Source organism: Citrus sinensis, chromosome 8 (assembly GCF_022201045.2).
Source record: "Citrus sinensis cultivar Valencia sweet orange chromosome 8, DVS_A1.0, whole genome shotgun sequence".
Lineage (NCBI taxonomy): Eukaryota > Viridiplantae > Streptophyta > Magnoliopsida > Sapindales > Rutaceae > Citrus > Citrus sinensis.
In genome coordinates this window covers 5,693,824-5,706,671 of record NC_068563.1, presented here as the reverse complement: position 1 = coordinate 5,706,671, position 12,848 = coordinate 5,693,824, and the positions used below count along the sequence as shown (strand labels likewise).

General features: G+C 37.1%; 1 protein-coding gene and 1 long non-coding RNA gene across 2 annotated transcripts; one reads left to right on the top strand and one right to left on the bottom strand.

Moving 5' to 3' along the window:
• The first annotated feature begins 807 nt into the window (after positions 1-807).
• Positions 808-4,945, top strand: LOC102624948 (receptor-like protein 7). Its single transcript, XM_052432575.1, has 6 exons — positions 808-844; positions 1,507-1,595; positions 2,205-2,481; positions 2,578-2,874; positions 3,051-3,410; positions 3,627-4,945. The coding sequence occupies exons 1-6, from the start codon at positions 808-810 to the stop codon at positions 4,943-4,945; spliced, it is 2,379 nt and encodes a 792-aa protein (XP_052288535.1).
• A 537-nt stretch (positions 4,946-5,482) lies between these two features.
• Positions 5,483-9,171, bottom strand: LOC102629147 (uncharacterized). Its single transcript, XR_008051152.1, has 4 exons — positions 8,121-9,171; positions 6,976-7,594; positions 6,652-6,904; positions 5,483-6,450 (listed from the first exon to the last, which is right to left on the bottom strand). It is a non-coding gene; the product is annotated as an uncharacterized LOC102629147 (long non-coding RNA).
• Between the last annotated feature and the right edge of the window lie 3,677 nt (positions 9,172-12,848).

Sequence of the window (12,848 nt, the reverse complement as noted above, 5' to 3'; positions counted from 1 at the left end):
GTACTTGACACCTTTGGGATGGAAAGCTGTAAACCTGTCATGACACCCCTGGCATCACATTTCAGACTCTCAAATCAGCAATGTCCTCAGACTGATGAAGAGAAATCTGAAATGATAAAAATTCCATATGCAAATGCTGTTGGATGCATGATGTATGCAATGGTATTAACCAGACCAGATCTTGCATATGCTTTAAGCCTTGTGAGCAGATACATGGCAACACCAGGGAAGGAGCATTGGAATGCAGTGAAATGGATTCTAAGATACTTAAAGGGTACCTTGGGGGTTGGACTGCAATATGGGAGAACTGAGGGCAGAAATGGTGGGCTATGTGGATATGTAGACTCAGACTTTGCAGGGGACAATGATAGAAGAAGATCCTTAACAGGCTATATGTTTATGCTAAACGGATGTCTAATCAACTGGAAAGCAAGCCTTCAACACATTGTAGCTTTGTCAACTACAGAAGCTGAATACACTGCAGCTACAGAGGCTGTTAAAGAAGCCTTGTGGCTTAAGGGTATGCTAGCTGAACTGGGGAAGAAGCAACAGTCTGTTGATATTCATTGTGATAGCTCAAGTGCGATCTATCTGAGCAAGAATCCAGTACACCATGAAAGAACCAAACACATTGATGTGAAGCTACACTTTATAAGGAATGAAGTGTCTAAAGGAGTCATCAAAATGGTTAAAGTTCACACTGACAGTAACCCAGCTGACATGCTTACAAAGGTGGTACCTACAGCCAAATTCAGCCTCTGCTTGGATTTGACTGGAGTGTGCAGCTCCTGAGAAATGCACACGATAATGGGGAAGAAGTTTATCAGGAATGATTTGCTTCAAGGTGGAGTTTGTTGTGTATTCAGTGAATCAAATCAAAGAGGATGAAACGACAGAGTTAGCTTGCGTTTTGTGATGCTCGATAACTTCAGTAAAACGACACTTAAAGACTGCGTTTTATGAAGTAAATGTTTTGCTTGCTACAACGACATACAGTCTTGCCGTTTTGAAGTTAATAGAACACGAGCAGAACACGTGCATACAAAAGGTTGTTAAAGGGCCGTTATTGCACATGGTCCTCACGTGCGTTTCTGGGAAGCCTCTGAGGTGGTTTATAAGCTGTGATGCTCAGCTGGAAACGGCGTGTGTGTTGGTTGAGAGAGAGAGCATTGTAACGAGAGAAAGAAAGCTTGAGACTGAGAGTTTTCTTGTTCCTGTTGAGTGCTTGTTAATCTCTGTAATCAAGTCTTGAAGTCATATCAATGAAGCTGTTAAGTTTGTTCCCCCGTGGATGTAAGTCAGTGCAAATTGACTGAACCACGTTACATAGTTGTGTTCTGTGATTTCTTGATTTCAATTCGTTTCTTTGTTTGTTTCTAAACACAATCCTAGTCTTAGTAATAGGTCATTAATCCATTAAGCTTTCTGGTTGTCTTTGGGAGGCATCTTGATTGATTCTAATCCAAAGATCCTTTGGGAAGTGTTCTGTAAAGCTTCTGTTTTCAGCTTATCAGAATCTTCAGCTTCAAAAACTGACTGAAATAACCAACAGCGCCTATTTGGGAAATCTAAAAGAAGTTGGTTTTGCTATACTGGTGTGAATCTGAACATAATTGTAAGCATCACTTTTAGGAGTAGATTTATGTGGAAAGGGGAATATGAATGATTGCAAGATTGCATTCACTTGATTGCAATGTGTAGATTCAGAAATCCTTTATGTAATACTTTTATGAGTAGATTTATGTGCAAAAAGGGGTGTAAAGGAACGTACTTTTTCTCACTATCCTGGATGCATACGAGTGTCGTTAAAGTGAAGTGAAAAGTAAAAAAAGGAAAAAAAGTTAGAATTAAAAAGCCAACAGCCCGACACCGTATTGATGCAACTGTTTGCATTTACTCATTTTCATTGTTTCCCTCCGCTTATTAATTAATCCTCACTTTTGCTATAATCGTGTTTTCGGTGGTGACAGAATAGTAAATGTTTATGGCATCACATTAAATAATAAATATTATTAAGACTTAACTTTTGTTGACTTGAAAAAATAAACAAGAGTCCAATGATTATAATGTTTGAACTGCTGCAATTTGCCTATAAAAGCAAACCAAGGCCTTTAAGTTTCTTCACATCTATAAAGTTAAACAGATTTTACTTTGAGAAAACTATGGGTTTATCCTTTATATGTTTATCCATAATATTTATGCAGTTCGCTTTTTCCTTCATCTTTAATTTTACATTCGCCAACTTCACTGCTTCTTCTGTGCTGCCACTTTGCCACGATGATGAGCGCTCTGCTTTGTTGGAATTCAAAGAGAGACACATCAATAGGGATCTTGATGCTTGGAAATTTGACTGTCGTCCTAAAGCGGCATCATGGAAGCCAGAAGAAGGTGATGTTGATTGCTGCTCTTGGGACGGCGTTCATTGCGATAAGAACACTGGTCATGTCATCAAGCTTGACCTCTCCAATAGCTGCCTTTTTGGTTCTATCAACTCTAGCAGCGGCCTTTTCTAGCTTGTCCATCTTGAGTGGCTTAATCTTGCTTTTAATGACTTCAATTCGTCTGAAATCCCACCAGAAATCATCAACCTTTCGAGGTTATCATATTTGAACCTTTCTGGAACTTCTTTATCTGGTCAAATACTATCAGAAATTTTGGAGCTCTCTAATTTGGTATCCCTTGATTTATCACTAAATGATGGTCCTGGTGGTAGACTTGAACTCCAGAAGCCCAATCTCGCAAATTTAGTCGAGAAGTTAAGTAATCTAGAAATACTTGACCTTGGTGATGCTTTTATTCGTTCAACGATACCTCATAACTTGACAAATCTATCTTCTTTGACGTTTGTTTCTCTGCGAAACTGTGAATTGGAAGGTAATTAAATTTTATATATTTTCTCCTAAATTAATATACATGCATGTTACTGTTAAATATACATATATATTTTACTCGAAAATTGCTATTTGCAATGTTAAATTCGTTATTAAAAGCTATTGTTATTTTTAATTTTCTACTTAAGTAGTGCGTTCTTTTTTCTTTTCAAATTTCAGGAAGAATTCTGTCTTCATTTGGCAATTTATCCAAGCTCCTTCATTTGGACCTTTCACTAAATGAATTACGGGGTGAATTGCTTGTTTCCATTGGTAATCTTCATTCTTTGAAAGAACTAGATCTCTCTGCAAATATTTTATCCAGTGAGTTGCCTACTTCGATTGGAAATCTTAGTTCTTTGAAAAAACTTGACCTTTCACAAAATAGATTTTTTAGTGAATTGCCTACTTCTATTGGAAATCTTGGTTCGTTGAAAGTACTTGACCTTTCACGTAATGGACTTTTTGGTGAGTTGCCTACTTCCATTCAAAATCTTTTTTCTTTGGAAGAACTTCACCTTTCATTCAATAAATTTTCAGGTGAGTTTCCATGGTCGACTAGAAATTTTAGTTCTTTGAAGATACTAGATCTGAGGTCATGTAGTTTTTGGGGCAAAGTTCCACATTCGATTGGTAATTTCACCCGGCTACAACTTTTGTATCTTACATTTAATAATTTTTCGGGCGACTTACTTGGTTCCATTGGAAATCTTAGGTCATTGAAAGCATTACATGTCGGTAAGTGTAATTTTTCAGGTCAAATACCATCTTCACTCAGGAATCTTACCCAACTTATTGTCCTTAGCCTTTCTCAGAATTCTTATAGAGGAATGATAGAGCTAGATTTTTTACTTACTAGCTTGAAAAATTTGGAAGCTTTAGTTCTCTCATCAAATAGGTTGTCATTGCTCACCAAAGCCACTTCTAATACCACTTCACAGAAATTTCGGTATGTAGGATTGCGTTCATGCAATCTTACTGAATTTCCAAATTTCTTGAAAAACCAACATCATTTGGTGATCTTGGACCTTTCCGCCAATAGAATTCATGGAAAAATACCTAAATGGTTGTTAGACCCTAGTATGCAGTATCTCAACGCCTTGAACCTTTCGCATAACTTGTTAACTAGGTTTGATCAGCATCCTGCTGTTCTTCCAGGGAAGACTTTTGATTTTAGCTCTAATAATTTACAAGGACCACTCCCAGTTCCACCCCCGGAAACCATTCTCTATCTAGTTTCAAACAATAGCTTGACAGGGGAAATTCCATCATGGATATGTAATTTGAATACTCTTAAAAACCTTGTTTTGTCTCACAATAGCTTAAGTGGCTTGCTTCCTCAGTGTTTAGGCAATTTCAGTGATGAACTTGCAGTGCTTGACTTGCAAGGGAATAACTTCTTTGGGACCATCCCAGATACTTTCATTAAAGAAAGTAGATTAGGAGTAATTGATTTAAGCCATAATCTTTTTCAAGGAAGAATTCCAAGATCGTTGGTCAACTGTTCAAAGTTGGAATTTCTTGATCTTGGGAACAACCAGATTAGTGACACTTTTCCCTCTTGGTTAGGAACTCTTCCAAACTTGAATGTTCTCATCCTACGATCCAACACATTTTATGGCATTATAAAAGAACCCAGAACTGATTGTGGATTTTCTAAACTCCACATTATTGACCTCTCTAACAACAGATTTACTGGAAAGCTTCCATCAAAGAGTTTCCTGTGTTGGGATGCCATGAAAATTGTCAATACAACTGAGCTAAGATATCTGCAAGATGTGATTCCTCCGTATGGACAAGTGTCCACTGATCTAATTAGCACTTATGACTACTCATTGACAATGAACAGCAAAGGGCGAATGATGACATATAACAAGATTCCAGATATCCTCACGGGCATTATTCTCTCAAGCAATAGATTTGATGGGGTGATTCCAACATCGATTGCAAATTTGAAGGGACTTCAAGTTCTAAACCTCGACAACAATAATCTCCAAGGTCATATTCCGTCATGTTTGGGCAATCTAACAAATTTGGAATCATTGGATCTCTCAAATAACAGGTTTTTCTTTTAAGACTATGCACTATTATGTGTCCTCGGTTTTTTTCTTCCCTTTAAATTGTCATTATAATGTCGGTGTGATTTTTTTTAATGGATCCTTACATTTCTCCTTTTTTAAAAAAAAAAAAGAGATAAGAAATTGGTGTATTATATATTAAAAGTTGGTTTATGGTGCCTTTTGAAATTTAAATCACTGTTAATATGAAATGGAAGCTTGAGATATTAAATAAAAAATTAATAGTGTTTGGTAATTAAACACCAGATATCAGTATCGTCAACATAGACGAGCTGCCGTTTGCTTCTGCATCCGCATTGCGAGTGAACATGGACAAACCAATGGCTCTCCAAGCAGCACATAATATTATTTGGCATATGAACCTAGAAAAGATACAAACTACCAAATATTTGTATATAGTTTTCACATCCAGGAACCTCGATTGTAGTAATAATGTGTGATTGAAAATGTAATACAAAGTGTTTAGGAAGTAAGAAAGTGCAAGGAAAATGAAAGAGAAACATCGAGAAGTTTCTGGGAAAGTGTATTCTTTATTCTTTTCTAAAACTGATTACAACTTGAGTATTTATACTAATGATTCCAGCTGGCAGTTAACATGTTATTTAAATGATAATTGTGAGGAATTAGGCTCCTACGCCTACCATTAAAAAAAAAATAATAATAATTTTGAGAACAGATTACATAAGTAAAGAAAACAAAGGTTTTTACGCAACAACTACGAGTTAAAATCATCGTCACATGCATCCAAACTAATGTTGACAGTCGAATGACATGGCCAATTGGCCAGTTTAACTTTGGTTGACTTAAAACGGTGCCCATGCATCTCTCCTCCATCATTCCTGTCTTAAAAGCTAAGAAATAATTTTACTGCTGTTTTCTTCTCTGCACTCCTCTGCTACAGCTCTGTTTCTGCTTTTTCCAAACACTTTAGAGATATATATAGTCTAAAAGTCATGACAGCCTAAATCTCTAGAAAAAATGCACTCGCGTATGCAGACTATTCAACATGCGGTGAAGGAAAATTTTAATGAACTGGACTAACTAGAGGCAAATTTATTGATTAATTAGATGACAAATTGATTCTTGAAAAATAAAAGGTAAAGCCCCAATGCAAAGTTCGATAGATCTAAAAGAAAAAAAAGATATTTACTCAAACACCCAGCTTGTTATTTTTATTCCGCTAATTAGACCCAAAAATTGAAAGAAAGCTTTGCGATTATCTAACCGCCTAATATAAATTTATCAGAAAAACGAACATTACATATTACTATTTGCGCAGTTTATTAATTTTTTTTGGCTACTGTCCTCTCCAGTTATTAAATTTAGTTAGCTTTCAATATTTCTGTTCGGTTCAGTTTTCTTCTTCCTTTGTGGAACGTGTAAACTTGCCTAAAACAGATCGAGTTGATAATCAGCGGTTGGTGCCATTGTAGAGGCACGGGGTTCGAACTTGCCACCATCATACCAGTTGGAAAAAGCTCATTAGATGCGCGAGGTAAAGCCTGAAAAAGTGGAATATTTTTAACAGGCAAATCTCCATATAAATCATCGTCTGCGTGGCTTGACGAATCAGAAACTTCCCCGTCATATTTGAAAGTAAAAACAGCAACAATTACAGAGAAGACTAGAGGCAAGACCGGCGCACTAAAATTGTTCCTGACATGCAATACTACCAGAATAGAATAAATGAGTGTAACACTCACCCGGATCACAGAGAAAGCAACTTCCACTGTCTCAACTAGCTGCCTCAGACTATGTATTCTGGTTGCACCTCTGCTTCTTCCCATAAAACAAGTATACATATTCATAACAAAACCAAATGCCAACAGTAGAAATGCAGCAAGAAGGAAACCCCTCTTACTTTTTCCAAATAGACAGAAAAATTGATGCTACTTCCAACACAAGATAAAACACAGCAAGTGAAGGTTTCTTATATTTACAAAGCAGCTGACAAACCTGTAATAAAAGAACTACAATCATATATCTAAGGAAATTATTATATATCTCAGAAACTTTGATATTTGTACCTGCTTGATAGTCTGCTATTGGTATTTCTGATTGACTTGACGAGTAGCTGGTGCCATAAGGGAGGCAGGGCTGGATACCAAGAGCAAATCATTCAGCAAGTTAAACTGGTTCATCGGGGTCCGGATTATAAGCAACAAGAAGTGATTGGCTGTGCTAGGCACATGATCAACAGCTGGAATATGTGAAACACTCGAATTTCTTAATGAATTATTATAAACACCGTGTGATGAATCAGTAGCATCCTTATCCTTTTTGAAAAGAAACAGAGTTGCTATAGAAAAGGGTAGCAGCAAAACTGATGCACTGGAATTGCTCGACTCCCAAATCTGGTAGTGCGAAATAAACGGATGTTATAGTCCATTGGATCACCGAGAAGACAATCACCACTGCCCCAATCAGCTGCCTCTCACATTCTTGTCTCGTTGCTGTAGTAGCTCCTCCTATAATACAAGCATAAACACTAATACCAAAAGCAAGAAGGACGCGCGCTCCACTTGCTTTTCTTGACTAGATCCTGCACCTATGATTTTGCCTCCAAAGCAAGATTACTAAATAGCTTCCAGGCGGATGAGATTGATTCCAAGGCATGATATTTCAGTTTATGTTGAATAAATGATTCTGCCTCCAAAACAAGATAAATAAGTGAATCTCGCAAAGATGGAATCGCTTCCGACAGAAGATAACTGAGCAGATATACCACAAACGATGTCACTTCCAACACAAGATGTGTAAATAAAATCCGTACAAGGGAAAGCACCGCAATTGTACGTTTCTTACACTTTCTGACTAATTTCTAAACCTGTGACATAGAGGCAATTATAAGCTTCTTCCTAGATTAAAATGACTTCCTGTTTATCATGACATGAATCGAAATTAATTGTCCTTTCTCCTGGCATTTAGCTTAGCCATTATTTAAATTTGCAAAACAGCAGCTTATTCTCTACGCATTTTGCGTGCATGAGAGATATGATGTTCCGATTATAGCTAAGTAATTTAGTCACAGTATCTGACCCTGACTATGTGATCGTCATCTAAACAAGAAAAGAATGAACTAATAAACAAATATACCAAATCAATTAATCCATAAGATTTAGCAAAATAATGCATAATTAATTAATTTATCTAACAAGTTAAGAAAGAGGACCTTGTCTGCAGATAAAAGGGAGAACCCGGAACGCTTAATCGGAGACACAACTGACAAGGGAGACTCAGGGCCGGAACCCGATGCCCCATCGGACAAGACTTGCAAAACATCATCAGAAACCGAGCCAAAGCTCGAAACAGACGACAAATACTCCGAAAAGGACAGTGTTTCCGGAAGGTTGACGGACTCAGCATTCCACAAAATCTAATTCTTGGAGGACCCAGTATGAGTGTCATGATGAGTCACCGAGTTCCTCCACAGCGGCATGTGTCCGTTTGCATGCAAAAAGTACTTACTGCACCAACTTTTGAACTTGAATTGAAAGCCGACTCTTAGGCTCCCACTCAGGTTGGCGGTCCATGTTCTTTTTCCCAGGAACCGTCCGAACAACTTCGTTGCCAGTCACGCCCAGCAGAAGCGGAATATCAGAAGCCGTCAAGTACCTGCCATGGCTGCTCTTGAGACGGAAAAACGTTGCCTTTGTTCCGAACTAACTCGACTAACCATATTGGTTTTTTACTAGATGACCTCTGACTCGCCGTTTCTTGATCGTCTTCAGCGACTAAGTGACGTATTGATTGCTTTCTTTTGGCTAAGACATTGATAACATATGTATATATAATGCAATGAAAACTACAGCCACTATTTTTTATTAATGGTTGTGTGAATTATTGTAATGAGTTTATTTAAAAATTATTATAAACATAAGAAATTAATTTTAAAAGTTTAGTTTGATATTTAGATGGGTGTGTAGAGACACTGCGTTCATCGCTCCTTTCATCTAATAATTTTTTTTGGGAGTTCCCAGCTTTCAAAATCCCAGGTCACTGGAATTTTTAGATGTCTACAAATGCAGTTTTCTGGTCAAATTCCACCTTCATTGGGTAATCTCAACCAACTACAATGGTTGGACCTTGCATTTAACAACTTTTTGCGTGAGTTACCTGCTTCTATTGGAAGTCTCAGCTCGTTAGAAAGATTGGATGTCTTTTATTGCGATTTTTCAGGTCAAATTCCACCTTCACTAGGTAATTTGACCCAACTCGGCTATCTCAAGCTTTCTCAAAATAATTTTAGTGGCACAAATGGAGCTTGATACTTTTCTTGTTAGCCTAAAAAATTTGGAAACTTTATATCTCTCATCAAACGGGTTATCATTGCTTAACAAAGCCTCTTTTTACATCACTTCAGAAAAAAATTTGTTTGTAGGACTGTGTTCATGCAACCTTTCTGAATTTCCAAATTTCTTGAAACACCAAAAACATTCGGAGGCCCTAGACCTTTCCTCCAAAGAAAATACATGGAAACATACCTAACTGGCTATTGATCCCAAGTATGAAGAATTTTAGCTACTTAAACCTTTCCAAAAACTCTTTTCCTCGGTTTGATCAACATCCTACTGTTCTTCCCTGGACTAGTGATTCATTTACTTTAGATCTCAATTCTAATTCCTTCAAGGACCAATCCCAGCTCTATCCACGAAAATAAGACACTATCTAATTTCAAAGAACAATCTAACAGGGGAAATTCCATCATGGATATGCAATTTGAGTAGTCTTTATGTCCTTGATTTGTCAGACAATAATTTAAGTGGTGAGCTTCTTCAATGTTTGGGCAATTTCAGTGGTGGACTTTCAGTGTTAAGCTTGCAAGGAAAAAACTTCTTTGGGACAACCCCAGATACCTTCATGAATGGAAGTGATTTGAGGATGGTTGATTTGAGCCATAATCTATTACAAGGAAAAATTCCTAAATCATTGGCCAATTGTGCAGTGTTAGAAATTTCTGATCTTAGGAATAACCAAATCAATGATACTTTTCCTATATGGTTGGGAAGTCTTTTGGAGTTAAATATTCTCGTCTTAATCCAACAACTTCCGTGGTGAAATCAAGGAACCTGAAATGGAGTGTGGATTTCCAAAGCTTTGAATCATTGACCTATCTAACAACAGCTTTATGGGTAAGCTTCCATCAAAATATTTTCAATGTTGGAATGCCATGAAATTTGCCAATTCAAGCCAACTGAGATATATGGAAAATTTTCTCTCTTCGTATTTTTCATTTGACTTCTATAGATACTTCCCCCAAAATGACTATTCAATAACAATGAGCAACAAAGGCCAAATGATGACACATGACAAGATCCCAGATATTCTTAAGGGTATTATCCTCTCGAGCAATAGATTTGATGGAGAGATTCCAACATCGATTGCCAATTTAAAGGGACTTCAAGTTCTCAGCCTCACCAGCAATAACCTCCAAGCCATATTCCGTCTTGTTTGGGCAGCCTAACAAATTTGGAATCATTAGATCTCTCAAAAAATAGGTTTTAAGGACAGATTCCATAGCTGCTAACTAGGCTCACATTCCTTGAATTCTTCAACGCCACGCACAACAATCTCACGGGACCCATTCCACAAGCAAACCAATTTCCTACATTTGGCTACAGTTCATTTAATGGGAACTCTAGATTATGTGGGAAGCCTTTGCCCAAAGAATGTGAGAATTCTGAAGCTCCAGCAAATAAGGCTCATATTGAAGGCTCGGAGGATCTATTTTCGGGTGCATCTGATTGGAAAATCGTTCTAACAGGTTATACAGGTAGAATTGTTGTAGGATTGGTTTTCGGGTTTAATTTCAGCACAGGTATAGTCCGATGGTTTCCGAAGAAATTGGGGATGCAACTAAAAACAAGAAAGAGAATAAGGAGGCATAGAAACTGAATGTAATTAGGCTTTTTTCTTCGAGGAGTTGACACCATCAATTATGAGTACTTGTTTTTCTTTCCTCTATATTGTTAGTGTACTATTTTGTGATTGTTTTTAATTCTACTATCAGAATGATTTTCCACTTAGATGCGCCTGAAAACACTGACTCCTCTGAGCCTTCCATATGATTTTCATTTGTTGGAGCTTCTGAAGTCTCACACTGTTTGGACAAAGGCGTTCCACACAATCCCGAGTTCTCATCAAATGAACTATGGTCAAATGTAGGAAATTGGTTTGCTTGTGGTACGGGTCCAACGAGATTGTTGTGTGAGACATTAAAGAATCCAAGGAATGTGAGATCAACCCAATTGTTGAGGAATCTTATCTGAAAGATAATTATCGGAGAGATCCAATGATTCTAAATCTGTTGGCTTGCCTAAACATGATGGAATATGGCCATGGAGACTATTGTTGGCAAGGCTGAGAATTTGAAGTCCCCTTAAATTTGAAATGGATGTTGGAATCTCTCCATCAAATCTATTGCTTGAGAGGCTAATGTCAGAGAGAATATTTAGGATCTTGCCATACGACATCATTTGGCCTTTGTTGCTTATTGTTGATGAATAATCATAAGTTCTGTCAAACCCAATTCAAATAATTATTGGGACTAGAGCAATGAAACCTTGCATATGTTAGTTCACTTGCATTGAAAACTTGCATAGAATTCCAACATTGGAAATATTTGGATGGAAGCTTCCCGGTAATTCAATTGTTAGAGAAGTCAATAATATAGAGTTCAGGGAACCCACATTGAGTTCTAGATTCTGTTATCATGACATGCTTTTAGGATGAGAATGTTCAATATGGAAGAGTTCCTAACCAAGAAGGGAAAGTATCACTAATTTGGTTATTCCCAAGATCAAGAAATTCTAAACTTGAACAATTGGCCAAAGATCTCGAAATTCTTCCTTGTAATAGATTATTGCTTGAATCAATCATTCTAAAAAACTTTCTGTTCAAGAAGGTTTAAGGGAATGCTTCCAGAAAATTTATTGTGCTATAGATCTAATATTACAAGAGGATTACTAAAATTGCCTTAACATTGAAGAAGCAAGCCACTTAAGTTATTGCAAGACAAATCAAGGCTTTCAAGAATACCCAAATTGCATATCCAGGATAGAATTTCCCCCGCTAGGCTGTTATTTGAAGCTAGATAGTTCACGGTATTCTAAGGTGGAACTAGGAGCGGTCTTTGTTGACAATTAGAGCTAAGATCAAATAAAAAGCGATCATAACTCCATGGAAAAACGACAACATGTTGATGAAACCCTGTTAAAAAGTTATCGAAAAGGTTCAAGTAGCCGAAATTCTACATACTGGGGTCTAACAACCATATAGGTACTTTCTCATGTATTTTATTGGAGGAAAGGTCGAGCAACTTCAAATGATGTTGGTATTTCAAGAAATTTGGCATTTCAGTGACGTTACATGAACGCAGTCCTACAAACAAAAAATTATGTGAAGCAGCACCAGAAGTGGCTTTGATGAGCAACGACGACTTGTTCGATAAGAGAAATAGCTCCCCTAGGTGTTTAAGATTAACAAGAAACATATCTAGATCCATTGTGCCACTGAAACTATTGTGAGAAAAGTCAAGGGAGCCGAGTTGGGTAAGGTTAATTACCAAGTAAAGATGGAATTTGACTTGAAAAATTTGCATTCAAATAAATACAATATTTCCAATGATCTAAGATTACCAATAGAAACAAGTAACTCACCATAAATATTACTAAATGCAAGAAACAACCAATAAAGCTCGGTCAAATTACCTAGTGAAGGTGTAACTTCGCCCCAAATTTTACATGCAATATTTTCAAAGAACTAAAATTTCCTATGGACCAAGGCAACTCGCGTGAAAATCTATTAAATGGAAGCTGTACTGGTTCTTCCAAAGAAGCCAGATTTCTAATTGAAGTTGGCAATTGAACCGATAGTTCATTCATTGAAATGTCAAGTTCTT

Excerpts from the sequence above, each read along its gene's own strand:
- LOC102624948 (XM_052432575.1), top strand. The coding sequence starts at position 808 with ATGGGGAAGAAGTTTATCAGGAATGATTTGCTTCAAG. Across the intron at positions 845-1,506 it reads CAGGAATGATTTGCTTCAAG|CTTATCAGAATCTTCAGCTT; the intron begins GTGGAGTTTGTT and ends TTCTGTTTTCAG. Across the intron at positions 3,411-3,626 it reads TTCATTCAATAAATTTTCAG|GTCAAATACCATCTTCACTC; the intron begins GTGAGTTTCCAT and ends GTAATTTTTCAG.